This window comes from Cervus elaphus, chromosome 21, assembly GCF_910594005.1.
Source record: "Cervus elaphus chromosome 21, mCerEla1.1, whole genome shotgun sequence".
NCBI lineage: Eukaryota > Metazoa > Chordata > Mammalia > Artiodactyla > Cervidae > Cervus > Cervus elaphus.
The window spans coordinates 6,450,213-6,478,147 of record NC_057835.1 but is presented as its reverse complement, the minus strand read 5'-3'; the positions used below and the strand labels follow the sequence as shown (position 1 = coordinate 6,478,147).

At 63.4% G+C, this 27,935-nt stretch overlaps 1 protein-coding gene across 9 annotated transcripts in view; it reads left to right on the top strand.

Moving 5' to 3' along the window:
• Window positions 1-27,935, top strand: part of ADGRB1 (adhesion G protein-coupled receptor B1) — a 75,393-nt gene that overhangs the window by 25,984 nt on the left and 21,474 nt on the right. For all 9 annotated transcript variants that reach the window (XM_043880282.1, XM_043880285.1, XM_043880281.1 and 6 more), the window contains exons 9-18: window positions 67-168; window positions 1,549-1,655; window positions 1,863-2,057; window positions 2,355-2,423; window positions 3,084-3,192; window positions 4,810-4,953; window positions 5,444-5,519; window positions 5,860-5,962; window positions 6,743-6,786; window positions 22,394-22,535. In XM_043880282.1, coding sequence (XP_043736217.1) covers window positions 67-168; window positions 1,549-1,655; window positions 1,863-2,057; window positions 2,355-2,423; window positions 3,084-3,192; window positions 4,810-4,953; window positions 5,444-5,519; window positions 5,860-5,962; window positions 6,743-6,786; window positions 22,394-22,535 — 1,091 coding nt within the window. The remainder of the gene's footprint in view (window positions 1-66; window positions 169-1,548; window positions 1,656-1,862; window positions 2,058-2,354; window positions 2,424-3,083; window positions 3,193-4,809; window positions 4,954-5,443; window positions 5,520-5,859; window positions 5,963-6,742; window positions 6,787-22,393; window positions 22,536-27,935) is intronic.

Genomic DNA, 27,935 nt, shown 5'->3' with positions numbered 1-27,935 from the left:
CCTGCTGCCAGCTCTCTGACCCTCCCTGCGTTCCCCTCCCCCACTCATGTCTCTGGCCCTTGGCAGAGCCCCATGAGATCTGTGATGAGGACAACTTTGGAGCTGTGGTCTGGAAGGAGACCCCGGCCGGAGAGGTGGCTGCGGTCCGGTGTCCCCGCAACGCCACAGGTGAGGGCCAAGGGGGCAGGGGCTGGCAGGGGCACCTGTCCCTTCCTTGCGGGATGTGTGGGAGGCACCGAGATGCCCCTGGAGGCCCGCCCGAGAACTGTCAGCACAGGGCACGCAGCCCAGACCCTGCCCAGGCAGCCCCTTGCACACCGAGGCCAGAGGGGTGCGGATGGGGACCCGGGGCCGCCGTGTCCTAAGTCACCGGAGCCAGTGCCGGCATGAAGCCCTTTGGTGCGATGTTTACACGTGGGAAACCAGAGGCACAGAGGCCACAGCCTTGCCCTGGGTCTGCACGGCCAGTCACGGGGAAGTCGGCTTTGGACACAGTGGTCTTGATCACCATGCACCCCATGGAGCGATATGAGGTGTGGGAAGAGCAGGATGGGCTCCCAGAAGGGGCTCTGCAGTGAAGGTTTGGTTTCCTTTGCCCTCTTGTCTGAGGAACATGTGTTGTTTTGTGCCCCTGTGTGCTGTGTGACATTCAGGAAGTACCTACCCTCTCTGAACTTCCATTTCTTTCTGTAAAATGAGCTTGCTCTGGGCTCCCCACCCCCTGATAAGGCTGGTGACCGTGGTGGAGGCTGTGTATTCCCAGCTGTGGCTGCAGCCCCCATACCCTGTTTTGTTTACAGGATAATACAGGGTCTGGGTAGCGTCTTGCAAATCTAGGGAAGTAAAGTGAAAACACAAGTTGCAGGATGGTGTCACTTCTGTAGCGTTTGTCTGCTTGTGTGACCCCTCATTTTGATTCTGCACCATGCTGTGGACCAGGTGTCCCGTCCTGCCCCGTGGCTCCTGTTGGGTGGCAGTGTCCTGGCAGTTCCCTAGGGTCATTACAGCTATGCCTGCCTCCCTGGGAGTAAGGTCTGGGTCATAGTCTGTGCCTGTGTTCAAGGCCGTCCACACCTGACTCCAGTCAGCCCCAAGGCTGCCCAGCATCTGCAGCACACCAGGGTCATCAGGGGCCCCCTGACCCCAGAGGTGGAGCGGGGCAGGGGTGGGCTGTTGGTTCTCCCCAGGGCTCTGGGTAGGAAGGGGCTCCGGGAGAAGCCCTGGGCTGAACTCTGAAGCCCGTCACTCAGCCCAGGGTTCAACCTCCACACAGGATGCCTGCAGGTTTGGCTCCTAACAGGCTCCAGTGCTTGGCTGGCAGCGTCTGCTCAGAAATGTTTTGAGTGAAAAACTGTCGACGGAGGCCTGGCCCCCGTGCCAGCTCTGCTCCGGGAATGCGGCCATGAGCGAGTGTCTTCCAGGGCTGGGGGGTCCCATCAAGAGAGCTGGAGGCACTTGGGAGCTGTGGCTGGGTGGGTGGGACTCTTGCAGCAGACGTGGGCATCCTCCTGAGAAGTGGGAGATGGAGCTGACCACCCATCTCCACAGGCCTCATCCTGCGACGCTGTGAGCTGGATGAAGAGGGCATCGCCTACTGGGAGCCCCCCACCTATATCCGCTGTGTGTCCATTGACTACCGGAACATCCAGATGATGGTGAGGCTGGGCCCCGGGGTCTCCCACCCCACCCCGCCCATCACTCCAGGGCTCGCCTCTCCCCTCCATTCTCAGACATAACCCTGCATCCCCAGCGGTACACTCCGTGGACACGGGTCAGCATGGCTGGGGGCTGCAGAGCACCCTCTGGGCATGGGAGACCCTTGGTACCTGCAGAGTCATAGCACCCACACCCTGTCTGCCTAGACCCGGGAGCACCTGGCAAAGGCACAGCGCGGGCTGCCCGGGGAGGGGGTCTCCGAGGTCATCCAGACCCTGGTGGAGATCTCCCAGGACGGGACCAGCTACAGCGGGGACCTGCTGTCCACCATCGACGTCCTGAGGAACATGACAGAGATCTTCCGCCGGGCGTACTACAGCCCGACCCCTGGGGATGTGCAGGTGGGCGCCCAGGAGGGCATTCTCTACCCCAGCCTTAGACCGAGTCCCGACTTCAGACGGAACCCTGAGCAGGGTCCCGCACTGAGCCCTGACCTCGGTCACACTCTGACCCCTGGTCACACTGAGCCATGATTCTGGTACCTTATTCTCTGTTCTGGAGAAGGAAATGGCAGCTCACTCCAGTATTCTTGCCTGGGAAGTCCCGTGGACAGAGGAGCCTGGTGCGCTGCAGTCCCTGGGGTCGCAGAGACCGAGTGCACGTGCCTTTTCACTGGCCGTTCTTCCTCTTCCTTCCAGAACTTTGTCCAGATCATCAGCAACTTGCTGGCCGAGGAGAACCGGGACAAGTGGGAGGAGGCGCAGCTGGTACGCCTGCCCACCTGGGGGTGGCTGTGGGCATCTCTGTGACTCCCCATCCCCCAGGCCGGCTCAGGGTGGGGTCTTGGGTTCAAATCTCAGCTTGTCCTCTTCCAGGAAGTCACTTAGCCTTCTGAGCCTCGGCATCCCCGTCCGTCAGATGACGGGCTCACGCTTGGGGCTCAGGGAGGGGTCTGAGAAAGCTTGTTGGCCATAGGGTGCAGACCGGAACGTGGCAGTCCTTTCTCACCTGGAGAGAACGGTCCGCCTCCCCCCCACACTGATCGGGAACCTACCGCTACGCCTGTGCCCAGGGGCTGCGGCGCCCAGAGACCCGTGCTCTCCTCCCACCTGGACACCTGGCCATGGGCCGGAGTGCCACAGCCCCTCTGGGCTCAGTGTTCTTATCCACAAATTGGTGGTGGACACTCAGGTCCCACTCCGCTTCCCAAGTCAGGTCCAGAGCCCTGCGGGGTAGGGAGTGACCGGCGGGACCTCGTCCAGGACGGAACAGATGAGGGAAGGAGGCGGGAAGAGGCAGAGGAGCAAGAGGCTGTGTCCCTGCTGGGGGGCAGGGGACTCGGGTGACACTCAGTTCTGGCGCATTCTTGGCTGGGCTGCCCCCCACAATCTTGAGGCTCCCTGACCCTGCCCCCATCCCGTCTGCAGATGGGCCCCAATGCCAAGGAGCTCTTCCGGCTAGTGGAGGACTTCGTGGACGTCATCGGCTTCCGCATGAAAGACTTGCGGGATGCATACCAGGTGACAGACAACCTGGGTAAGCCCAGCCCTCTCTCTCCCAGGCCTCATCTTGCACACCTGGACGGGGCTTTCGAGCCTCAGTTTCTGGCGGGACCCCCGGGCCAGGTTCTAGGATGATCTATGAGTCCTCAGGTGCACAGACCTAAGTCTCCTGACAGTGGTTGGATGTGATGCTGGGAGGGGGTCAGCGTGGGGGCTCTCGGACCCAGACCAGGCCCTGGACATTTAGAGTCATGGGGTGCAACAGGAAGCCCCAGCCACAGCTTCTACCTCCCTGGGGTCGGGGGCCCACAGTGCCTTGTCCCCAGGACCCGCTGTGCTGGGACTGCGGAGATTTGAAGGCAAGGTTGCACTCTGCTCCCAGAAGTGCTTGTCAGAGGGGCTTGGCGACAACCAGCTCAGTAGCACTGACAGAATCTCAAATGGGGAGGCGGCAGTGCAGGCCTCGGGGGGCTGGAGGGAGCCATAGACGGGCCTGGACTTGGGGGGTTGCCGGTGGCTGTCGGCACAAGGACCTGCAGCAGTTGCATTCAACGATTACCACCACGTCCCCTTAAACAGCTCTCCAGGGCACTTCTCCAGATAACCTTCTCACAGTGGGGAGCTGGGTGGGGCCCGGGCCTGGCAGTGGTCCACATAGCGCCGAGGAGGGCGATGGTCACCGCCTCTGTAGAGACTCCTGGGCCTCTGGGGACGTGTCCTCTGGGCCCACTGTGCTCGTTCGCACGCACCTGGGTACCTTCCCCAGGCAGGGATGAACTCCTGCTAAGCTAGAAGTTTCTAGAGCCCTGGTCCTGCCTTTCGCCTTCGAGCTCAGGACCCCAGAGCTGGGGAGACCCCTGAGGCCAGGGGAGTGGGAGCAGCGTCCTCCTGTAGGTGGGGAGAGCCCAGCCTGGAGGCAGGGTTAGCAGGGGCTCCAGGCTGCTGGGTCCCTTTCTCACTGGGCTGATGGGGCCCTTGTTCCGGGTGAGATGGGAGTGGCTGGAAAGCGGGCTCTTCTGTGGCCACATGTGACGGGTGTGGCCCGGAGGCCACCTCAGCTCTCAGCCGCCTGCCCCCGGACCTTGCTGTAGAGGCTGGACCCCTGGCCACCCAGCACCACCCACAGCCCCTGGGGCGGGGCTTAGGCCAGGGCCAGGACCCCTGACCTTCCACCTCCAGGGAGCCTGTCCAGAGCCAGTGGACATTCAGGGCCCACCCTTTGTCACCAAAGGAGGCCCTGGACTCCTCCCGTCACCCCTCGTTAGCCCTCCCACCCCCTGTACCCGCACACCCCCATTCTCCCGTACACCCCGCTCATACACTAGCACCTCTGCACCCTACACATACACACTCCATGCACCCACTGCACACCCCACGCCCCCATTCACCCGTCATATACTCACAGCCCTGTATCCTGTGCACCCAAATGCCCTACGCCCTGTGCACCCGTGTACCCCCTGCACACTCCTTGCGTGGTGTGGCTGGGTGGCCCCACGAACACTGCGTCTGTTCTGAGCCAGGAGCAGCCCCGTGACGGTCCCGCCCAACTTCCCGTCCCAGGGCCAAAGCTCCTCACCCTGAAACCGCTCTGTCTCTGTCTCCCTTTGTCTGTCGCTATCTCTCCCCTCCCCCCGCCCCCCACCCCGCACAGTCCTCAGCATCCACAAGCTCCCAGCCAGCGGAGCCACCGACATCAGCTTCCCCATGAAGGGCTGGCGGGCCACAGGCGACTGGGCCAAGGTGCCGGAGGACAGGGTCACTGTGTCCAAGAGCGTCTTTTCCACGGGGCTGGCAGGTGAGGGCCTCAGGGGGCTGGAGGGGCTCCCCAGAGTCTAGAACCTCTCAGGCCCCCCAAGGAACTCCCCAGCCCCACTCCAGAAGCACTCCAGAAGTTCTGACGTGCTGTGTCAAGGGCTAGGGCGGTGTCCGTTTCTTCTACACAATCTCAGTGTTCCTGAGATTGCCCCCTCTTCCAGGAAGCCCTCTCTGCCCTCACTATGTTGGGAGGCCCCAGGAAACCTTGGCTGAATGGAGCCCCTCATCACAGGGAGGGAGAGGGTCTTGCCTGGTGTCACACAGCAAGCGACTCCAGTTCCCAGGAAGAAAAACGGTGCCCTGCCTGCCCCTGGCTTTCAGGGGTTACTCACAGGGACCGAGGAAGTACCCCAGCTCCAGGGCAGTGCTGTGTCCATGGTTGGGTGACGGGGGTGGACACACTCCTCTTGCCCAGCAGGGCCTTGGCCTGGGGGTGGTGGGAGGAGGGCGACCACAGTGCTGTCTTCCAGAGGCTGATGACTCATCTGTGTTCGTGGTGGGCACCGTGCTTTACCGCAACCTGGGCAGCTTCCTGGCCCTGCAGAGGTGGGCATCAGGGCACAGGTGGGGGCCGGGGAGGCTGGGCCTGGGGGAGGTGGGGGCTGGGGAGGCCGGGTCTGGGGGCTGGGGGCCTGTGGAGGCTGGGTCTGGGGGCTGGGGGCCTGGGGAGGCCGGGCCTGGGGGAGGTGGGGCCGGGGAGGCCGGGCCTGGGGGAGGTGGGGGCCGGGGAGGCCGGGTCTGGAGGGTGGGGGCCAGGGAGGCCGGGTCTGGGGGATGAGGGGCCTGGGGAGGCCGGGTCTGGGGGGTGGAGGGCTAGAGAGGCCAGGCCTAGGGGAGGTGGGGCAAGGGGCTCCTGACCCCAGCATGGCCACCGGCTATCCCCCAGGAACACAACTGTCCTGAACTCCAAGGTCATCTCGGTGACTGTGAAGCCCCCGCCTCGCTCCCTGCTCACACCCTTGGAGATCGAGTTCGCCCACATGTATAACGTGAGTACCCTCCGTGTGCACGTCCACGCACATGGACCCCTCCACCTGTCCCCGTGTGCGCACACGTCCCGGCCTCTGGCCAGCCTTGAGAGACAGCTCAAGCGGCGGGCGGGGACGGTGGCTGGCAGAGCTTCGGGGACTTGCCCGGGGTCACAGGCAGGGACTGAAGGAGCCGAATGCAGCCTAACCCAGGTCCAAGGCCGCTGCTCCCGGGCGCTGCCAGCCCGGCCGCTCCTTGGAGAGGACGGAACTATCTCTGCCATGTGCCCCCACCCCGCAGGCCCACCACGCCCTCCTCCCCGGCCTCTCCGTTGGGCCTGAGATGCCCTCGGCCACCGAGAGTCTGCCCACACCCGCCCCGCTCCCCAGCCAGGACAGGCAGTGTCGGCCGGCGCTGGGCCGTGCCCAGCCTCTCCCGCCTGGCACCTCCCTCATCAGGCGGGAGCCCCCTGTCATCACCCCGCAGCCTGTGGGGCAGAGGTGCTTGCCGAGCCCTGTCTGTGCCCCTGACCTTCTGGCGGCCATTTCGTATTAAGCGGAAGTGGTCGCTGCTGCCCAGCCCCGCCCAGAGAGGGAACAGAAGCTGCCCGAGGCCGCGCAGCGGGCTGGGGGCTGAGCCAGCCCTTTCCCCGCTCTGGGCCTCAGTTTCTCCTCCGCAAACGCCGTCTCTGGGGGGCAGCAGAGGCAGGGCGCCAGGCGGGGTGATGGGACCCCACGTGGACACTGCCTCGAGCGGGGCTTGAGGGCGGGCAGGTGGCCTGACTCCGCCGTCTCTCCCAGGGCACCACCAACCAGACCTGCATCCTGTGGGATGAGACGGACGCGTAAGTGTCTTGGCCGTGTGGCCTCCGGGGCGGGCTCCGTGGCCAGGAGGGAGGGGCCTGGGCTCCAGGTTTGGGGCCAGCTGCTGACCGTCCCCCGCACCTCCCGTCAGGCACGGTCTCTCCCTGCCTGGTCCAGCACTGATGGCGTGGGGAGCCCACCCAGCCAGTTTCCCACCGCTCCTAGGGAGGTCCATGGCTGCGGGTCCAGAGGGCTGCAGGGGTCCCCCAGGCCAGGTCAGGGGAAGGGGCATGAGCACAGAGCTGGGTGAGACCCAGGGTGACCGATGGGACGCAGAGGCCAGGACTCCTGGGGTCTCGGGCCCCGCTCCCTGCCTGGCACGTGGCACCAGCCTGTGTCAGGCCCTGCCGCTCCCGTTATGAGTGGGGGCCGGGCGCTGGGCTGGACTGGCCAGGCTGAGATTCAGGGTCATGGCACCTGCATGGGCGCCCAGAGCAGGGTTCCTCCCAGACACAGGGAGACAGAGGGAAAGGTAGATGGGGGCTCGTGTGGTCACAGGGAAGAGTTTGTGCAAAGGCCCTAAAGTGGGGGCAGCCCTCAGAGGCAAGGAGGGTCAGCGTTTGGGGAGACTGGGCAGGAGAGAGCTTGGCGGCTGGAACCTGATGGCCCAGGTGGGCCGGGTGGGGGCTCGGCCTTCCCCCCAGGGGTTCGGTATCCACTGGGGAGGGGGTGTCAGAGAGCCGCGTGTCACTGTCACCGCCTGCCTCCCTCAGCCCTGGCACTGCCAGTCCCCAGGCCGGCCCCAGGGCCATGGGGAACGTCCCTCATGCCGTGGGGATGGAGGTGCGTCCTGTGAGGTCAGGGGAGGCTCCCAGAGTGGCCGACACGTGAAGGGCACACGTCCTCCCGGCAGCGGAGGGAGGGGGGTCTCGGGCAGAAGCAGTTTGAGCAAAAGTGTGGATGTTGGAAGGTACAGGAGGAATGTGAGGCATGGCCAGTGAGAGTGGGCAGCCGGAGGGGCAGGGGTGCGGAGTGGGAGGGAGGCTGCAAGGGGCAGTTTGTAGAGGCTGTGGACCTGTGGAAGTTGTTGGGGAGGGATGTGATTACCATGCATCCATCAAAATCCTCCACCCACCCGTCCTATCTATCCATCCATTTGTCCATCCATTCTCCCATCCATTTTTCCAATCTCCCATCCATCCATCCTCCACCCATCCATCTGTGCATCCACACTCCATCCATCCATCCATCCATCCTCCATCCACCCATCCTCCCATCCTTCCATCCTCCCATCCTCCCATCCACTCTTCCATCCGCCCCATCCATCCATCTGCCCACCCACCCATGTACCCATCCACCCAGCCACCGACCCGTCCTCCTATCCATCCTCCCATCCATCCATCCATCCTCCCATCCATCCTCCCATCCATCCACCCACCCACCCATCCTCCCATCCTCCCATCCATCTTCCCACCCACTCTTCCATCCATCCCATCCATCCGTCTGCCCACCCACCTATGTACCCATCCTCCCTCCCACCCACCCATCTTCCCATCCTCCTATCCATCCTCCCATCCACTCTTCCATCCACCCCATCCATCCATCTGCCCACCCACCCATGTACCCATCCACCCACCCATCCATCCCTCTTCAGTGGTTCCTGACCACTGACAGAGCATGCTCTATGAGGTCCTGGTGCTCAGCCTCCTCCTGTCCCCTGTGCGGAAGGACAGGAAAGTAGGAACATCCAGATCCCCGTGAAACTGTCCGGTCACACCACATGCCAAGAAGTAGAAGCAGTGGATCTGGTGGCCGGTGGGGTGAGGAGCCTGAGAGCAGGTTCACAGAAGCCTCTTTGGGGTGGTGTTTGAGAGAGGCCTGCTCAGCACTGCACGTGGGTGTCTGGGGACAAGCATTTTGGCAGAAGGAACAGACAGTGTAAAGGCCCTGTGGTGAAAGAGTGCAGGCCCATGCGCGGACTCCACCGCCCTTGCCCACTCGGGGTGTGAGGACAGCGTCGGGGAAGCGCTGGGGTGGACCCCGTAGCCCCAGGAAACCAGCCCGCTGGCTCTGGTTGCCAGAGACTGTTTTTCTCTGAATTTCATAAGCGGTGTAAACTTTGCACAAAATGCACTGACAGAAAAGGGTAAAAAAAGAAAAGGCAAGAACGAGGGCTCGCGTGCTCCCAGGCTGGCCCCTGTGGCCATCATGTGGCTGCTGTCCACTCCGTCTGGCCCCTGACGTCAGCACGAGCCCCTCCCCACCGTCCAGAAACCCTCCCACTGGGCTGTTCAAAGGTGGCCCGGAGCCCCTGGGGTGCCTGATTCACCCAGCGGCCCTGCCCTTGGATAGCTCTGCTCACATTTCTGATTGTTTCGTTGGCATCAAATCCCTGGACAACTTCCAGGCCTTGGTAGTAAATTGCTTTCCAGAAAGGTGGACCCATCTATCCCCTTTGCTGTCCGGGAGCAGCAGGTTGTGAGAGGCCTGGCCAGCCCAGTGAGTGCTGGGTTCACTGTCCCCGGGGCACGGTCGGGGCAGATCCTGTCCCCTGGGAGCGTCCCTGTGGCTGGAGTCCACCTGCTTGCGTGTGGGAGCAGAGCGGGGATGGGGGTGCGGCAGCAGCCAGGCCCGTGGGACGCTCATGTCTGGCCATGGCCTCCACTGGCCCCTCCTTTCTCAGGTGTGGGGGCCTGCCCACACCCCAGGCCTCCCTTGCCCTCTCCTGGTCCCCCCTGGACAGATGGGACTATCAAGGCCTCTGTGCCTGGGCCCAGGGCCCTTTGGACAGGGGGGAGGTGCCAACAGCTGGGCCACATTGGAGGTGCCCCAGAAGACATGTGCCCACAAGCTCCCTGCTCAGTCCGGGGTGTCCCTGGGAGCCCTGCCTGTTACTTCTGGAGAAGCCGAGGCTCTGGAAGGTTGGTGCTTCAGCTCAGGGTAGGGACCGAAGCTTCTGCCCCAGAGCCGGACAGCCTTGGGCCCAGAAGTGATGGGGTGGGGGCCTGGGGCAGGAGGCAGGCAGCTGGCTCTCCCTGCCCAGGCTTTGTGCCGGAAGCACCTCCCTCCGTGGCCAGGTGAGGCCATCTCACATGTAAAAGGGCTCAGAGGAGCCAACGGTTTCCCAGGTGACCCAAAACGGGGACCAGGGCTAGGGCCCCAGGTTGCTTCCACCGGTGTGCCCAGGGATCAGGTCTGTGCTGGCGTGGGCTTGTGTTTGTATGTGTTTGGATGAGAAAGAGTCTCATGTCTGCAGAATTGTGTGTATGTGGGTGGGGGGAAGGTGTCAGTGGGAACTGAGAGTCACTAGCGACCTTCAGCTGAGAAGCGGTAAGCTTCTGACCCATGACTCAGTCTTGGCCCTCGTCACTGCAGGAGCCTAGACACCAAGCCGGACTGAGCCCTGGCCCTGGGCACACTCTGAGCCCTGACGCAGCATCTCACCCGGCGTCACTTGTGCGTGCTCACATGTAACATGTAACTGCACGTGTCCTGTGTGTGGAGGGCCGCCTCCTCTTGCAGACACACGCACCCATCAGGCATGTGACACACTCTTCTCGGAAAGTCTGAGTCAGGCTTCCACCCACAGTGCAGACCCTCCACCTGCCTCGCCCCCAGTCACACACGCACTCTTGCACGCACAGGCTCAGCGTCTACACTTGGGACGACTGCTCACAGAGAGGCTCAAGGCTGCCCCCCCACGCCCCCACACCCTTCTGCCAGCCTGGCCAGTGGCAGTGAAGGCCTGGGGGCAGGGCAGTTAGGGAGGGAAAGGGGGTCTTTTCAGAATTCTTAAATGTTTAGGTGGGAGGGGAGGGGGGTCTGGAAGGATGGGCTGGTGGGGGCGGGGTTGACGAAGGCCAGAAGCACCGCCCGGATTTCATGTCTGTGGTTCTGAAAGGACAGCTCCCTGTGTCTTTCTAAGAAGCTGCAAATGTTTTGCAGTTTCCTTTTTAAAAATAAACACCTGAGAGGCACACAGAGCAGAGAAGTCAGAGAGGGCAGGCCCTCAGAAGTCACCTGCTCCGGCCGCACTTGAAGATGGTGTGGCTGAGCCCCAGCGTGGGGACGTCAGGACAGGACAGGCCTGGGTGCTGCGCCCCCATCTCAGAAGGTGTTGTGCCCAGTACCAGGCCCACGTGGGCTCCAGGGCGGACAGCGTTTCATGCCCACCATGTCTCATGCTCCCGGGTCCACACTCGCGCCATCTGTAAAGGCTCTGAGAAGTCCTGCAGCGGGCTGCTATTGAGTCAGGCTGGGAGTTCCCCTAACTAGTGGGCTCTTGACACCCCTACACTCCAGAACTTGAGCTGGGAGAGCAGACGCTGGGACAGGCTGGTGGAGGGCAGGCACTTCCCCAGTCTGGAGGGTCTTCTCCAAAGCCTGAGCCCCTTCCAGGCACCTTCCAGTGTTCACTCATGCAGCTTTCTCAGCCGGGCTGAGGACTGGGCCCAGAGCTCTGCTCGCCAGTCCGGGCTCTCTCCCCACCCCCGGCGGGTGCAGCTGTCCTGGGGGACACTCAGGACGCAGGCCCGGGCCCATCCCCGGGTCCTCACACAAGTGCGTGTCCTGATCCCTTTAAGAGCCTTGCCCCTCCCCCCCCCCACCCCCAGTCCCTGGTTTCCTTGGAGAGGGCGGTGAGGGGCAGGCCGAGGGGGGCAAGCGGAAGGGAGACTTGGCAGGGTCCCCAGGTCGCTGTCAGCGGCCGGTTCCCAGCCCAATTTCTCCCACGCCGTCTGGTTCCTGATGGGGGCAGAGAAGGCAGGCGAGGGGGGCCAGTGGGGGAGGGGAGACAGCTGGACACAGAAGGCCTTTTGGTGGCCCTTCATGAGCGTGGGTGGGAGGTGGGGTCCTGCTCTACACCCCCACCTGGGTGGGGAGCTAGGGCCGGGGGAGGGGTGCAGTGCTGCTCTCAGCAGCGAGACCGCCCACCCCCAGCCCCTTCCCCAGCGCCCCTCCCTTCTCTGAGCCTCCCCTGGACTGTGTGCTTGCGGAGTGGGGGGCCTGGCAGAGGCCTGCTCTGAGCCTGCCCTCCTCGAGGGGCATCTGAGTCCAGGCCTGCCCGTCTCGGCTGGGTTTGGGACCTGGAGGGGACAGACAGCAGTGAGGTCACGGCCAAGGGACAGCAGCTGCGCTCAGAACGTGGGGCAGTGAGTGCCCCCGCCCTGGCAGGCAGCCCGGCTCCCCAAGCCGCAGTCCTCCACCCCACGGGCCCCTCGCCACTCCTTGGCGCCAGCTGGAACGCCTGGCGCCTTTGTCCCTGGTCCCTGTGCCTCTTCTCCAGCCTCAAAGCCACCTGCTTCTGGAGGCCTCTCTTCCTGTTCTCCTACATGCCCCCCAGGTCCCCTGCTCCCCAGCTCTGACTTGCCAAAATTCTGTGTATCTTCATGTGCCCCCCATGAGAGTGTGAGCCTCCTGATCAGAGTATGAGCCCCCCATCAGAGTGTGCAACCCCCCAGCAGAGTGTGAGCCCCCAGCAGAGTGTGAGCCCCCCATCAGTGTGCAACCCCCCAGCAGAGTGTGAGCCTCCTGATCAGAGTGTGAGCCCCCCATCAGAGTGTGAAACCCCAGCAGAGTGTGAGCCCCAATCAGAGTGTGAGCCCCCCATTAGGGTGTGAGCCTCCCAGCAGGATGTGAGCTCCTCTAGCAGAGTGTGAGCCCCCCAGTAGAGTGTGAGCCCCCAGCAGAGTGTGAGCTCCCAGCAGAGTGAACCCCCCATCAGAGTGTGTACCCCCCAGCAGAGTGTGAAACCCCTATCAGGGTGTGTACCCCCTAGCAGAGTATGAGCCCCAATCAGAGTGTGAGCCCCCAGCAGAGTGTGAGCCCCCCAGCAGAGGGGGCTCCCCCCGTCCTGCCTCCCACACCTGCACTGATCTGGGGGTGAGGGATAAGGAAGAGCCTGGAGTTTCCCTCAGGGAGGGGGGGCGCATCAGGGAGGTCAGTGCTGGGCCTTGAGCGCGTGGGACAGTGCCCACAAGTGGGGAGGGCGCTCACCTCCTTCCTCCACTGAGATCTGGGGTTCCCTGCCCTGGGATGGGCCTGGAGGGTGTGAGCTGAGCCTCCTCCTCATGCCACGTGCTTCCCCACGCTTGGGGTGTGCAGTTGCTAGTTTCCTGAGGCAGGAAAGTCTTAATCGAAACCCCAGCTCCGCAGGCTGCCCAGTGGCTTGCTGGTGGTATTGGCAGGGACTGACGTCCTCTTCTCTGCAGAGAACCAACTCAGGATGCAGATGGCAAGAGGTGGAGGAGACAGGAAAGCTTCCACGTTAGCAGGGAGGGTGGTGTGAGCAGGGTGACCATTACCCTTTCCTGGCCTAGAGAGGACTTTGATGGAATGACCTTGAGGTTCACCTTGGAGGGTGGGGTGTGGTCAGCAGTGTGGAGGATCAGATGATGGTGATGGTGAGGTTGCCTGGGTTCAGCCCATCGTGATTGACAGGCGTGGTGGGCGGTGAGGCCTCCTGCAGGACGGTTTCTGCCTACACAGTGCCCTGGATGTGGAGGGTTGAGTGTTGGTGATGGCGGTGCCCAGCTAGTGTCAGTCCACAGACACAGTGCTGGTTCAGCGGTGATGGCAGTCACGGTGACACTGCTCACAGCGGAGGTGGCGCTGGTGAGCTCGGTGATCAGGGGACTGATAGGAGTGACCGCATTGGCGACGATGTGCCGTTGGTGGTGGTGGTGATAATGTTGGTGCAACGGTGGTGTTGCTGTGATGGCGTGACCGGCATGGTGGTGGTAAGGGTCGTGTTGTTGTTGCCGCTGCCAGTGTTGGTAACGGTGACAGTGTTGGCAGTGGAGGTGACAGCGAAGAGGGTAGTGATGACAATACTGCTGATAACATAATGGTGGTATTGGTGTTGCTGGTAGTGCTGATGGAGGGGAAATGGTGGTGGTATTGATGATGGTATTGGTGGTGGCAATGGTGATGCTTTTAATGACCCGGTTAACCACGATGGGGTGGTCACTCACTTAGAGCCAGACATCTGGAGTGTGAAGTCGGTTGGGCTGTAGGAAGCATCACTACGAAAAAGCTAGTGGAGGTGATGGAATTCCTGATGAGCTATTTCAAATCTTAAAAGGTGATGCTGTGAAAGTGCTGCATTCGTTATGCCAGAAAATTTGGAAAACTCAGCAGTGGCCACAGGACTGGAAGACATCAGTTTTCATTCCAATCCCAAAGAAAAGCAATGCCAAAGAATGTTCAAATTACCCTATACAACTGCACTCATTTCACACGTCAGCAAGATTATGCTCAAAATCCTTCAAGTTAGGTTTCAAGAGTACATGGACCGAGAACTTCCAGATGTACAAGCTGGATTTACAAAAGGCAGAGGAACTGGAGATCAAATTGCCAATATACACTGAATCATAGAAAAAGCAAGGGAATTAAAAAAAAATCTACTTCTGCTTCATTAACTACACTAAAGCCTTTGACTGTGTGGATCACAACAATGGAAAATTCTTAAATAGATGGGAATACAGACCACCTTACCTACCTCCTGAGAAACCTATATGCAGGTCAAGAAGCAACAGTTAGAACTGGACATGCAACATCGACTGATTCAAAATTGGGAAAGGAGTATGTCAAGACTGTATATTGTCACTCTGCTTATTTAACTTACATGCAGAATACATCATAAGAAATGCCAGGCTGGATGAATCACAAGCTGGAATCAAGATTGCTGAGCGATATATCAACAACCTCAGATATGCAGATGATACCACTTCAATGGCAGAAAGTGAAGAGAAACTATAGAGCCTCTTGATGAAGATGAAAGAGGACAGTGAAAAAGTTGGCTTAAAACTCAACATTTAGAAAACTAAGATCATGGCATCTGGTCCTGTCACTTCATGGCAAATAGATGGGGAAACAATGGAAATAGTGTCAGATTTCATTTTCTTGGGCTCCAAAATCAGTGTGGATGGTGACTGCAGCCAAGAAATTAAAAGACACTTGCTCCTTGGAAAAATAGCTATGACAAACCTAGACAGCATATTAAAAAGCAGAGACATCACTTTGCCAACAAAGGTCCATGATTAAAGCTATGGTTTTTCCAGTAGTCATGTGTAGATGTGAGAGTTGGACCATAAAGAAGACTGAGTGCTGAAGAATTGATGCTTTCAAACTGTGGTGCTGGAGAAGACTCTTGAGAGTCCCTTGCACTGCAAGGAGATCAAACCAGTCCATCCTAAAGAAAATCAGTCTTGAATACTCATTGGAAGGACTGATGCTGCAGCTCCAATACTTTGGCCACCTGATGCGAAGAACTGACTCATTTGAAAAGATCCTGCTGCTGGGAAAGATTGAGGGCAAGAGGAGAAGGGGGCGACAGAGGATAAGTTGGTTGGATGGTATCACAAATTCGATGGACATGAGTTTGAGCAAGCTCCGGGAGATAGTGAAGGTCAGAAACGCCTTGAGTCCTGCAGTCCACGGGTCTCAAAGAGTTGGACATGACTGAGCAACTGAACAACAAATGGTGATGATGTAGTGGTAATGATGGTCCGATGATGTGATATGGTGATGTGATTGTGTCATTCTTGAAGCTGGTGGTGCTGTTAATAATGGAATGCTGGTGTTGATGTTGGTGGTGGTGACAGTGGCGGAGGTAATGATTGTGTTCTCGATGACGTTGGCGGTGATGTTACTGATGCTGGTGGTGGTTTCAGTGGGAGCCGTGAGGGTGGAGGTCGTGGTGACAGTTAGGGTAGTAGTGCTGTCAGCTTTTTGGGGGGATTTGAAGCCCCTCCCGGGAACCAGGACCCGCCCGTGGCACAGTTTTCGAGGCCGACCGCAGCACACAGGGTCAGACACCAGCCCGGGGAGATGAGAGGACTGGGTGCACGGGCAGAGGAGAGGGTGTCCTAGAGGAGACGAAGCTGGGCTGGCTGAGGCTGGTGAGGTCTGGCGTCTCCTGGAGCTGAGGAAGTGGCCATTGGAGGTGCCTGTGCCCAGCACAGGGCCTGAGCAGGCCGGCGAGGGACTCGCGTCCTGAAAGCGAGTGACCGACCAGCCTGGAGCATGAGAGTGGGGCGTCAAGGCATGGCCCCCCGGCTGGTGGGGGCAGGTGACAGGCCGGACAGAGCTGGGCCCGCGGTGCAGCGGGCGGAGGTCTGAGTGGACGGCCAAGGCTCTGGTAGGCTTCATGGACTCTGAGCCGGCAAGGGTCAGCAGGTGGGCTGAGGCCAGAGGACTTCCTGGAAGGGCTGGGGAGTTCCAGGCCCAGACTCACCAGGGGCCCTGGTGGCTTTGCCCAGGCAGGTGGGTCGGTCAGTGAAGAACCACCAGGTCCTAAGGACAGCCGGTTTCCCAGCCTGGGGCGGGCCCGGGGCCGGAGGCCCCGACTCAGAGGGAGCGGCACCAGCCGAGAGCCAGGAGATGGCTATCGCAGCTTTGTGGGGAATGCAAGGCGCCCCGGAGGCCCCGGTCACTACCTGGTGGATGCTGAGCAAGCCCGAGACCCTGTCAATACTGCGAGAGCAGCCGTGGGCAGGGGTGCAGGCTGAACGGGCATGCTCTGCCCTGACACGTATCCGTCCCCTGGGAGTCCCCAGGCCCTGAACCCAGAAGGGATGGAGCTGACCTGGGCCTGCCCTGGGGGTTCTCAGTGGCCAGACGGGGAGACGGGGGCTGGGCATGGAACACATGTTGAGGAGGACTCAGGTTGAGGAGGCTTCCTGGAGCCGGCAGTGCCTCAAGGGAGCCCTGAAGGACGGGGCTGAGTCAGCCGGGGGACAGACGAGTGTGCGGTCAGAGGGACTGGCTGAGACAGAGACCTGGAGGCAGGAGAGGCGCCTGTGTTGGTTCCTCTGGGCTGGCACATGCAAGCGGGGCTGCCAGGGCTGGGGGTGGGGAGGGCTTGATGGTCACTATGAGTTCCAGCCGCTGGCTGAGGTAGGACCCAGAAAAGCAGCACCCGCGCAGCAGCAGGGTAGGACCTGGTGAAGGAGCCAGGTGCAACACTTGGGAAGTCACTGCTTATCCCAGCAGGCTCCCTGGAGGAGGCAGCTCAGCACAAGCCTTGATCTGTGGATCAGAGGTCAATAGGGGGAGGTGGGAGGTAGGCACTCTGGATGTGTCCGTACGATTCCGCAGGGGTTGTGCCTGGAATGGGTGGTCTGGGGAGCACAAAGTCCAGGCTGAGGGACCCCTGCCTGCAGAGACACCTTGCCCACTCCCTGTTCTCTCACTGGGGTGATCTGTGCCCACTCTGGTTTCTTTCTGCTGTGTGGGAGGACACCTATGAGTCACTCACACTCCAGTGTGAGTTAGTCCATCAAACCCCAGGCCCCCTGAGGCACAGTCCCATAATAGCACCTGCTCCGTGGGCCGGCAGGAGGCATCCTGAAGACAACGAAGGCCCTGGCTCCATTGGTGGGCAGGCCGAGCTCTCCATGACTGTCCCCCATGTGCCAGGAGCACGCGGGGCCCCATGCTGGGCACGGTGTGCCTGTGGTCTCCCTGGACATCACATGGGGGGCGCTGGTGCCCACTTCACAGAGGAGGCACCGCAGCTCTGGGTGGCCGGGAGGGAATTTGCCCAAGAGGGGAACAGACCTTGGCCCCCAGTGCTCCTCGACTCCAGCTCCCGGTGCTGCAGGGAGCTGGCCGGGGGGTGGGTACCACAGGCTGAGCCTCCTCCCATCCACACTGGGCCCCCGGGGAGGTCCCTGGCGGGGCTTCCTTAGCTGGGCCAGCTAACTCCCCAGGCTGCCTTCTCTGAGCCACCCCTCCTGGGCACCAGGATAAGGTGGGGCCCCTGCCCGGGTGCTGAGTGAGGTGGGGCTGCACCAGGCGGGGTTCACGGTCTGAGTGTGGTTGGAGGGGAGTGCTCGGGGCGGGGGGCAGTCCCTGGGGCTGTGGGCCCCTGAGTGAGGAGGGAGCTGGGGGAGGTCTTGAGCAGAGGACAGCGTGTCCTGGCACATTTCAAATGACAGTGGGGGACAGACAGGCGGCGGAGGGCAGGGCAGAGGCTGGGGGGTGGGTCTCACTGGGTGGCGGCCGCAGGCTGGGGGGCAGCAGTGACTCTCGAACATCCGCAAGGCAGGCCAGACGCCCGCGGGTCTGCAGGTGTAAGCCACAGGGACGGAGGGCCTGGGGGTCACCTCCAGGCAGCAGGGCCTCGCTTGCCCACCCACAGCAAGTCCCGGCTGTGTGCTCTGCTCCCACCAGGGTGTGAGCAGCAGGGAGAGCCAGCCGGGCCCCCCTCCTGCCCTCTCAGGGGAGGACGCAAGCGGGAGCATCGGCCCATCACACGCGGTGGGAAAACTGGGCAGGGCGGGAGGACCCTCCAGCCACCGATGGAGGTCACGGGTCAGGACAGCCCTGCTGTGAGAGCCGGGGCCTGGGCCTGTGGCTGCGGGCATGGGGGATGAGCCAACCAAGCCAGGCACCGCTGACGGGCGTGCAGGCCGCAGATAGCCACTGGGGGACACGTTCTCAAGGACCACTTGGGGCGGGCAGGGGTGGGTGGATGGGGAGGTGGGAACAGGAGGCCACCTGCCCAGGGAGCGAGGTTGGTGGGTGAGGCTGGCACAGGGGTGGGGGGAAGAGGTGGGGTGTATTCAGGACTGACCCCAAGGCCTCAGGGGCTAGGGGTAGCCAGGGGAAGCTCAGGTCTCAGCTCAGGGTCAGGACACACAGCGGAGGCTGTGTGTAGAGGTTGCTGGCTCAGTCTGAAGTAAAGGGAACGGGGATTGTCCCTTGGGTTTGGTGACATGGGGTCTCGTAGGACCAGGGTGGGAGGAGCCCGCGGTGAGGAACTGGTGGCCTGCAGAGGGGTGGGCAGTGCTGGACCTTTCCGAGGGCGCATGCGGGGGGGCACAGCCCTGTCCTGGGGGCTGTGGTCCGATAGGGCAGGTGTGGCCGTGTCCTGGAGGCCCTGGTCTCATGGGGCAGAGACGGCCTCTCTGGGAGCTCTGCTCTGAGGGGCCCAGTGCCCCTTACACCCTTGCCTCCACTCGGGCCGGGAGGGGCCGCGGCTCCAGCTCCTTCTCTGGCTCAGGACCTGGGGGATGGGGTGGACCAGGTGTCCTTCACCCAGATTCCCTGGGCCTGGGCCCAGGAAGGGGGGCATGGTTCTGTGACCTAGATATTCCCACGTTTCTGAAGCTCAGTGAAGAGGCGGCCAGTGGTCTCCAGTGCATGGAGCGGTCGGGGAGAGGGCGCGCAGGGAACGAGCTGCCTTGTTGCAGAGATGGTAACGGCATCACGGCAACAGGAGGGATTTCTGTTAGAGGCGGTGGGTGTCTGAGGATGTGTCCGAGAGGTTTTTGAAGGAGGAGGGCCAAGCGTGCCCGCGCTTTCCCAGGTCAGGGTGGGTGTGCCTGGGATGCTGGCAAGGCTCCCCCTGTCAGGGACGTCTGCCCACCCATCCTGCTCCCGCGGGTCCCCTGCTGTGCCCGGCCCAGCCCAGAGAGCTCAGCTGAGGGCCTCCACCGACCAGGCTCCGCCCTGGGGATGGGCCATATGCCATCCTTGAGGGCCCCTTTCAGATTCACCTCTCAGAGCCCAGCGGTTCAGATGCTGTAGGCCTTGTGGGGGGTACGGGCTGATCAGACAGATAAAAACCTGGAATCTGGGCCCTTCTGTCGTCATGCTGTGTGGCTTCTGGCAATCACCCCACTTCTCTGAGCTGCAATCTCTGTATCTACACAGTTGAGCTGAGGATCACTGCAAAGATTGCATGACAAAATGCACATGAAGCTACTAATATTGAGGTGGGGCAGAGGCAAGGAGCGGGTCCCCGTCCCTGTGTCGTATGTCAGGAGCCCAGGCACATTCCCCCTGGCCTGCTGGAGTCCAGGGGGCCCTGGTGTGGGGAGGTGCCAGGGAGCCCGCCTACAGTCTTGCGGGGTCTGGGCAAGACGAGCAGCCGCTCACCTCCCAGGCTGCCCGCCCCAGCGGCCGGCTCCCTGGGCTGGGGCAGACGCCTCCTCGTGCCCTCCGTGGTCTGAGGCTGAGCCCGTCGGCAGTGGGCAGTGCCCCTCGCCCTCCCCTCCTCTGGGAGGCTGATAAGCTAATTAGTGCCCATGGTAGGAGCCCTGTGGGGCCAGCCACCAGTCGGGGCTGGCCTTCTCCCAGGAGGTGGCCGGCAGCTGTCAGCCTGGCGCCCAGCAGACCCGCCAGCGCCGCCTGGGAACCTGCCAGGCTGCTGGCCCCAGCCAGCCCAGCTCCCCTCGCCTCAGGCCTGGGGTGCTGTCCTCTGCCGACCCTCCCAACATCCTTCAGTGGGCGGAAGAGCTGGGTTCAGGTCCCCCCTCCATTCAGAGGAGGAGGGCCAAGACAGCGTCCATGCCTGGGCGGTAGACATTAGAGCTCAGATTTGAACCCAGGACAGCCCAGCTGGCCACAGACTCCGGCTTTTAGGAGCAGGCACATGGCCGATATTGCGGACAAGCATGAGAGATGGAGGTACTGCCTCCAGGCTGGAACGGCCCCGGAAGGCCACCTCCCCCGAGCGCCTGGGGTCTCGGGACTTCTGGCCTCCACTGTCTTGGCCGTTTGGCGTCTGGTCCAGGGCTTGCATTCGCCACCCCAGGTGTGGACAGGGTGCTCCAGGGGTGGGAGGGACCGGGGGTAGCTGGGGCCCAGTACTCTGCACCCCTGTCCTGTGTGATGCTGGGGAATGAGGGAGATGGTGTGTGACTGGCCCGGGGCAGCTGAGTGAGGCCTCGATACCCCCTCACCGAGGGGGCGGGAGGACCAGGCTGGGCCTCCCAGGACTCTGCAGGGCCCCACGCTCCCTTTCCCCATCCTCCATCACCCAGGTCTTCTTTCTGGTCCTGTGGCTATCGGGGTCTTCTTTTCCAGAGAAGGAAGGGGAGAAGGGTCTCTAGCGAGGCCTTGATAGGTTGTGACTTCCACTTAGCTCAGCAGACGCTAGCGGGGTTCAGGTGGGCCAAGGCGGGCAGGCTCAGGCAGAGGCGTGGTCGGGAGCCAAAGAGATGGAAGCTCCCAGGACCCTCCCGTGGCCTTCCTTATGGAGGGCCGCTAAGATGGAAGAGTTTTGGATCCCCCAAACTCTGGCCCCCAGGGCTCGGGCCCCAGTGCCCAAGAGAGGGACATCCTTTCCCCTCCCTGCATTTCAGAGATGAACAGACAGTGTGGGTGGGGAGGCATCTTCTGGGGCCACAGAACCCTGATGCACCCCTCGGAGCCAAGGTCTGGGCTCTGCCTAGCTGTCACCTTGGGCTGCCTCAGTTCTCCTCCTCTGTAAAATAGGGGCAGGTCCCTCCCCGTGGGGGAAGTGAAGAGAGAAGAGCAGATTCCAGGGCCTCCAACAGGCCCAGAGCGTGTCCCTCCTCCCCTGGGGCCTGACGCTCAGAAAGGAGATTGTGTAACATCTCAAATTCAGCACAAGCTGCTCTGGGTTCTGGGATGCCTGCGGCCGAGCCCCTATGCTTTCCTGAGCTCTCATGTAGGTGTTGGGGAGGAGGGCAGCTGGATGGGTGCCCAGTGTCATCCTCTGGACTGTCCCCTCCCCGTTTTAGAGACGCGCGAACTGAAGCTCCGGCTGGTACCTGACTTCCCAGGTGATGCAGCCAGGAGGTAGCCCAGGGTGGTGGCTTGCATCCAGGTGTTGAGCAGAGGCCCCCTTGGTGTGGGGCAGGGGTGGTGGCTTCCCTGGAGGGGCGCAGGGCGGAGTCACTCACCCCATACCAAAGGGCTGGGATGGGGGAGGCAGGCTGAGGCCTTTGGAGGCTCCTTGCAGTTCCCAACTGCTGGGGCTGGGGCCAAGGGATCTAGGGCTGGCCATGGGTAGACCCTGGCCACAGAGACCTGGAATTTTCCCCCGGGGCAGACTCAGGGTCTGAGTTGTGAGCAGGAGAGAGGCTTTTTCAGCCCTAGGGGTAGAGGTCCCCTCCCAGCTGTGGTTCCTGAACCACCGTTTCGGTCTCGGCTCTTCAGGCAGCCTGGAGCCCCCTAGCCTGCAGGCCCAGGGCCCTGGGGCGGACCCTTCATGGGCACCTTCTGCGCGCGTGCCTGGCTGGATGCTGCCGAACAGGTGGGCCGGCCTGGGGATGGGGAACTTGGATCAACAGCGACTGGTTTGCAGAGTAGCTCAGTTCGGCGCACTGAGACCCTACCAAGTGCTGGTTTCAAGGGAACCCGCGCCACCCGCCACCCCGAACGGCAGACAGCAGGAGGGCCTTGGGTCAGACGCCAGGGGGCAAGTTCTGGCCGAAGAGGCCCGGCCCCGGGAGGTGGCTGTGGGGGCGGGGCGGCCCCAAGGTCACCAGCTCGACACGAGGCCCGGGGGCGGGCGGCTCAGGGCGCCCCTCACCCTGCCCGGCCCGCGCGCGCACCGCAGGCCGCCGCGGCCCCCGGCTGGCGCCCCGCTCCACGTGCGCCCACGCGCCCCTCCCTGCCCGGCGCTGGGGCGGGGCGCTCTCCGGGCGCGGGGCCAGGGCTCGGCGCCCCGCCGGCCCCGCCGGCCCGCGCTCCCGCGAGTCGCTCTCCCGTGGCTCGGCGGCGGCGGCGGCGGCGGCGGCGGCCATGGGGCGCGGGGCTCCGGGGGCCGGTGGGGCGCGCGCGGCGGCGGGCGCAGGTGCGGGCGCGGGCCGGGGACGCGGGGCCGGGGCGCGGCCGGCCGCCGCTCACACCGCCCCTGTCTCCCCTCCCCCCGTGTGTCCCGCCCCCCAGACCCTCCTCCCCCGCCCCCCCGCAGCTCGGGCCCTGGTCGTGGCGCGGCTGCCGCACGGTGCCCCTCGACGCCCTCCGGACGCGCTGCCTCTGTGACCGGCTCTCCACCTTCGCCATCTTAGCCCAGCTCAGCGCCGACGCGGTGAGACCCCGGCCGGGCGCTTGGCGGGCGGGTGGGGGCGCGCGGAGAAGGGGCTTCCGGGGAGGACGGTAGCCGCCAGGACCGGCTCCGGGAGGGGCGGCTGCACCCCGATGCCCCCCGTGGCCCGGCCAGAGAGGCTCGGGCCTCTGGAGTGGGCGGGTGGGGAGCCGAGTGGGTGGCGGTGTGGAGTTGGGGTCTGGCCCTGAAGGAGCCAGGCTGGGGCTCCTGGGAGGGACTGACGGGTGAGTGTTCCGCACTCTCCTTGGGGGCTGAGGGCCCTGGAGGGAGCCGGTGCTCAGGGGAGATGGGCAGCCCCAGCAGGGCGCTGGGGTTGCAGGAAGGCATGGCCTGGCAGGGCCAGCCGGGTCAATGCTGTCCCTTGGTGAGGGTCCGTCCCCCAGCCGCTGGCAGGGTCCTGGCCCTCCCTGAAGAGGGAGGGGGAGGAGCTGCCACCCTCCTTGGAGGCGTTCCCCACCCACCCCAAATGGACCCTGGTCTTCGGAGGTGCCTTCGTCCCCAGGTAGGGGTCCCGGCTGGATAGGGTGCTGGGCTTGGCCCAGGCCCGCAGCCCTCCCTGGGAAGGCCCCATCATCTCAGGGGCCTCCTTTTTGTTCCCATGATTCTTGTGGGGGCTGCCAGTTTCTATGGCGACGGCATCTGGGGCCAGCTCGCTGGCTGGGGCCCTGGGTGCTGGGCCCAGCCAACCCGGGCTGGGGAGTGCTCTTGCCCAGGGCCAAGTTTCACTCACTGGACCCAGGAAAGTAGGGTCCCCCATCCAGGTCACTAGGCCCCCGGAGGAGGCAAGGGGTAGGGTCTTTGCTTGTTGAGCCCCAGGCCTGGCGTGGGAGGGTGCTCAGGCAGCAGATGTGGAGGACAGACAGGGAGGGGGACACCGATCTGGGGGTGTTTGGGGTAGCTGGCCCTCATTGGATGGGGGTGGCACCGCTCCCCCGTCACAGAACCCTAGTTTCCATGTGGAGGATGGCTCCAGGCCTCTCTGAGAGCAGTCTGCCCCCTCCTTTGTTCTCTGGGATGTGGGGAGGGCGGGCGATGTCAACCAGGACCCCCTGGAGGGTAGGAGCTGGGTGAGACCTTAGAGGTCTTTGCCTATAACTCTTCCATCCACCAGCAGGGAAGTCACGGCGGGGGCAGGGGCTTGCTCAGGATCTTGGGGCGACGCTGATGGACCCGGGTCTGTGCTCTTGGCCCAGATCCCGGAGTGCCGTCCCCCTCAGGCTGTCCCCATGACAGAACTGTAGGTGTTGCTGGTTCTGGGGGCTTGGCCCTGAGGACAGCAGCCAGGGCCTTGCTGGGGACTTCCTGGAAGAGGTGACTTTTTGCACAGGGAAGCAGCCCCCTGCGCTGGGGCTCCCTTGGGTCCCCTTTGCAGCTTCAGCAGGCGGAGCAGGGCTGCCTTGGGAACTGCTCTTCCTTGGAGGGTACGGGAGGCACTGGGGGGCTCTGGAGCAGGATGCAATGCCCAGACCCCCTCTCCAAGTCCGAGGTCTGGCCCGCAGGAGGTCAGTGCTGCTCTAATCTTGAAACATGAGCTTGTCCCTCACATGTGGTGGCTGTAGACTGGCCCTCGGTCCCCCTGAGCCTCGGTTTCCTCTCCTGGAAAACAGAGGTGGCCTCTGCTGCTCAGGGTGACTGCGAGGGCTGCGCCGGTTGACAGGGACCTTCCTGGGCCAGGCCTGCAGCAGGGAAGGCCCCCGCATCCAGGAAGGGTGGTCTCCTGCCAAGCCCGGGGCACCCAGCAAGGAGAGCGTGTTAGGTGAGGGGCAGGTGGGAGGCTGACGCTGGTGGAGCTCAGGGGTGAGCCTGAGGCCCAGGGGGCCTTTCTAGGAAGATCTGGCCTGGCACTGGTGCTCCCGAGGGTGAGTGTGCCAGCGTGCTCATGCGTGCGCAGAGCTCTGGTCTGTGAAGAGGTCTAGGCTTTGCCTGGGTGGGGGAGAGCAGCTGCAGTCAGAGGGGCTTGCGGTGGCCTGGTCTGCATATAGGCGGAACACCCCGTACCCACGTCCCAGAAGAGTCAACTGAATCCCGCGGTACGGGAGCTCTCAGCGGCCACAGAGCCATGCTTCGGCCATGGACTGCTGTGAGCCTCAGGGTCCTCCCGTCAGATGGCAGAGTAGTGGGCTGGGCCATGTGCTGCGGCCCCGAAGGCCTGGGCGTGGCTCAGAAGGGCGTCCCACCTCTTGCTCAGCTGCCATCAGAGCCTTCGCCACTCTCCTGTCTTTTCCCAGCTGGCTCCAGCCCCATTGAGGGTGACCCCAGAGGTGCCGATGGGGAAGGGCTGAGAGCAAGAGGGAGGCTGTTCTGGGCAGCCCACCCCTCTGCGTGCCTGAGGCTGGGCCCTCAGGGGGCGCGGCGTCTTCTGGAGAGACAGCCCAGGCGGAGAGAGGGCCGCTCTGGTGGCTCCGCCCCAGCCTCCTTCCTTCCCGGGGGTGGCTCGGGACACGGGCACGAGAGGAGGCGTGCAGCAGGGCCCTGAGGGGTGAGCGGGAGTTCACAGCGGCTCGTGGGGGGAGCGGCGGCCTCTGGGAGGCTGAAAAAGGCAGAGATGAGCAGGAGGCAGGGGAGGGGGCTGGGTCTAGAGGGCTTGCCAGACAGGGGCAGGGGCTCCAGCAAGGAGCTTCATGCCGAGGTCAGTGGACCTGGGTGGTGAGAGAGGGAGGTGAGGAGGGTTGCGGTCCTAGAGGGGTCCCACCGGCGTGAAGGCAGAACGACCCAGCTGGCAGGGGATGGTGGCAGCGGGGAGCTGGGCTATGGGGGTGGGCGCCGCCTGCCTGCACCCACGGAGTGGGGCTTGTGCGCTGGGCATGGGGTCCGTCTGAGCCGACGGAGGCTGTGCTCTTGGGGTGCAGAGCAGAGTCCAGAGTAAGGGCCCCAGAGAGGACGGAAGAGAAGGGGTGCTGTGGTCACACCCCAGGAGCCAGGGAGGGCTTAGATCCTGGGGGAAGGACGCGAAGGGAGACGAGACCCTGGCGTCCCCGCACCCCCAGCCCTGCCTGCAGCTGAGTGTCAGGTCCTGGCTCTGTGGCCTGTGCCAGGCTGTGACCGCGGGAAGGTTGAGTAACTGCTCTGAGTTGCATCTGAGGGGGCGAGGCTGGGTGGGGACCTAACCTGGCAAGGTGCTGGCGGCGTCCACACGGCCTGGCGTGTGCTAAACGGTCTGCAGCGCCCAGCGGCTGGTGGCATCACTTCTGGGATTTGCCCGGAGCTGTGCAGCCAGCCCCACCAGGGTCACGGCTCAGTGTGACCAGGACCAGGAGTCAGTCAGTGTTGGGGTCAGGGCTCGTCTGTGTGGGTGGCTGTGAGCCACGTGCGGCGCTGGAGCAGAGCTGGGGTAAGGACAGAGCCTAGGAAAGAAGGTCAGGGCGTGTAGGGTGTGTGATGGTTTGGGAGAAGACTGGAAGTAGGGAGGTCACCTGGTGGAAACTGACAGTGACCCTGTGGACCACAAAGGGGTAATGGCCTGGGGGGGAGGGGCCGGCACCCTGCAGAGACTCAAGGCGAGAGGATGGCAGAGAGATGAGGGGCCAGCTCAGAGTGATTGTCCAGTCCTCACTGCGAGGAGCGCGGAAAGTGTGAGTCGCTCAGTCGTGTCCTACTCTTTGCGACCCCATGGACTGTAGCCTGCCAGGCTCCTCTGTCCATGGGATTCTCCAGGCAAGATTGCTGGAGTAGATTGCCATTCCCTTCTCCAGGGGATCTTCCCATCCAGGGATCGAACCCGGGTCTCCTGCACTGCAGGCAGATTCTTTACTGTCTGAGCCACTTGGGAGATGACAGCTCAGCTGAGAGAAGGGCTAACTGCGTGGAGGTCAGGGAAAGCGCTGGGGGACTGGCCTGTGCAAAGGCCCTGGGGCGGCGCGGAGCGTGGCGAGGGAGCCCGTCTCCAGCAGGAGGCTGGCCTGCTTCTGCCTGCTCTCCGCGTGGACTGGGGCCCGTCTCTCACGTTTAAGGTCTCCGGTCCAGCCCTCCCAGCAAGACCTTGAAGTCCCTGACACCCCTGCCCACCACTCTGTCACCTGTGCTTTCCCCACACTGTTGAGAACCTGTGGGGTTGGGGCTGTCCGAAGTGACAGGCGAGCCAGGCAGAGAGGAGGAGGGCGCGGGCGGGCAGGTGGACAGCCGACGGGTGTGTGGCTGCCAGGCCTGACGAGGGCAGATGGAGGCAGATGGCCGTGGAGGTCGGGGCCGGAGCGGCCTAGGAGCGGGCCTGAGCCGCTTGCTCGGCAACCCGTGACTTATGTCTCTGACCAGGGCCCCGAGGTTGCCCAGCGAGTTTAGGGGTGCTGGCTAGAGCCCAGAGTCCCCCTTCCCCAGGGCCCTCCAGCTCCCCTTGTGGAAACGCAGGAGCTGGTTCCAGAGCCTCACCCGGGCCAGCCCCTGGGGACAGTGGATGGCCTGGCTGACCTTGAACGACTTTCTCAATTTTCCAGGAGCCTGCCTCCCCCGGCTCCGTTCATTCAGCCAGTCACATTGACCGCCTGTCTGTGCTGGGCCTGGTGGAGGGGGGCTCCCAGACGTGAGGACAGCAGGCTCGGGGGACAGACAGGTGCCTCCAGCAGTGGCCCGGGGTGGGGACGGGGGCCCTGGTGTGGGGAAGGGCCGTCCGGCCGTGGATGGAGCAGGCGGGAGCAGCTGCGCCCAGTGGGTGGGCCCTGGGGTGCCTGTGCAGCAGCCTCCAGACCTCGGACTCCCGAGGAGGGTGAAAGGTCCCATCTGGGGGCAGGAAGGGCGGCCGTGGCTTCAGGAGGCGAGCGGGAGGCTTGCTCTGCACGTGCGCGGTCAGCAGTGTGGCAGCCAGGTTAGACTTGGGCCGGGGCACGGAGGCGTCAGCTCTGCGGGGGGGCCACCAGACACCCCTTGTCCCCTGGTTCCTCCCCTCCGCCCCTCCCTCCGGCTCCAGGACTCACCCCCTCCTTCCTCTGGGTGGGGGGTGGGTGGGAGGGGCTGCAGGGCCCCTGGGTTGTCTCTGGGCTCCAGACATAGACGGATTGAGATCTTTCCTCAGCAAGCACCCGCGGGCCACCCGCCTGGGGGTCACGCTCACACGGGGTGCACACAGGGAGGCGTGGGAAGGGCCCGGTCGGAGCTCAGGGCTGCCCCGGGCCCCTGGGATGGGACTAGCCAAGACCAGAGGGGCCTGAGGCGCGTCTGGGCATCTGGGCAGACGGAGCGGCGGGGCCAGGCTTAGAGTCTGGGGGTGGACTCGGGGCACCCAGCGTGGGAGGTCTCACGTGGAGGCGGTGGGGGCCTCTGGGGGCAGCTGCTGTTTGCAGAGGCCAGGGTGGAGGGCCAGGGTCTGTGGCGGGTGTTGAGGGCACCCCCCTCCCCCCCCGAGCCGGGTCCCTGCCATTGGCCGGCGCTGCAGAGCCACGGGGTCAGGAA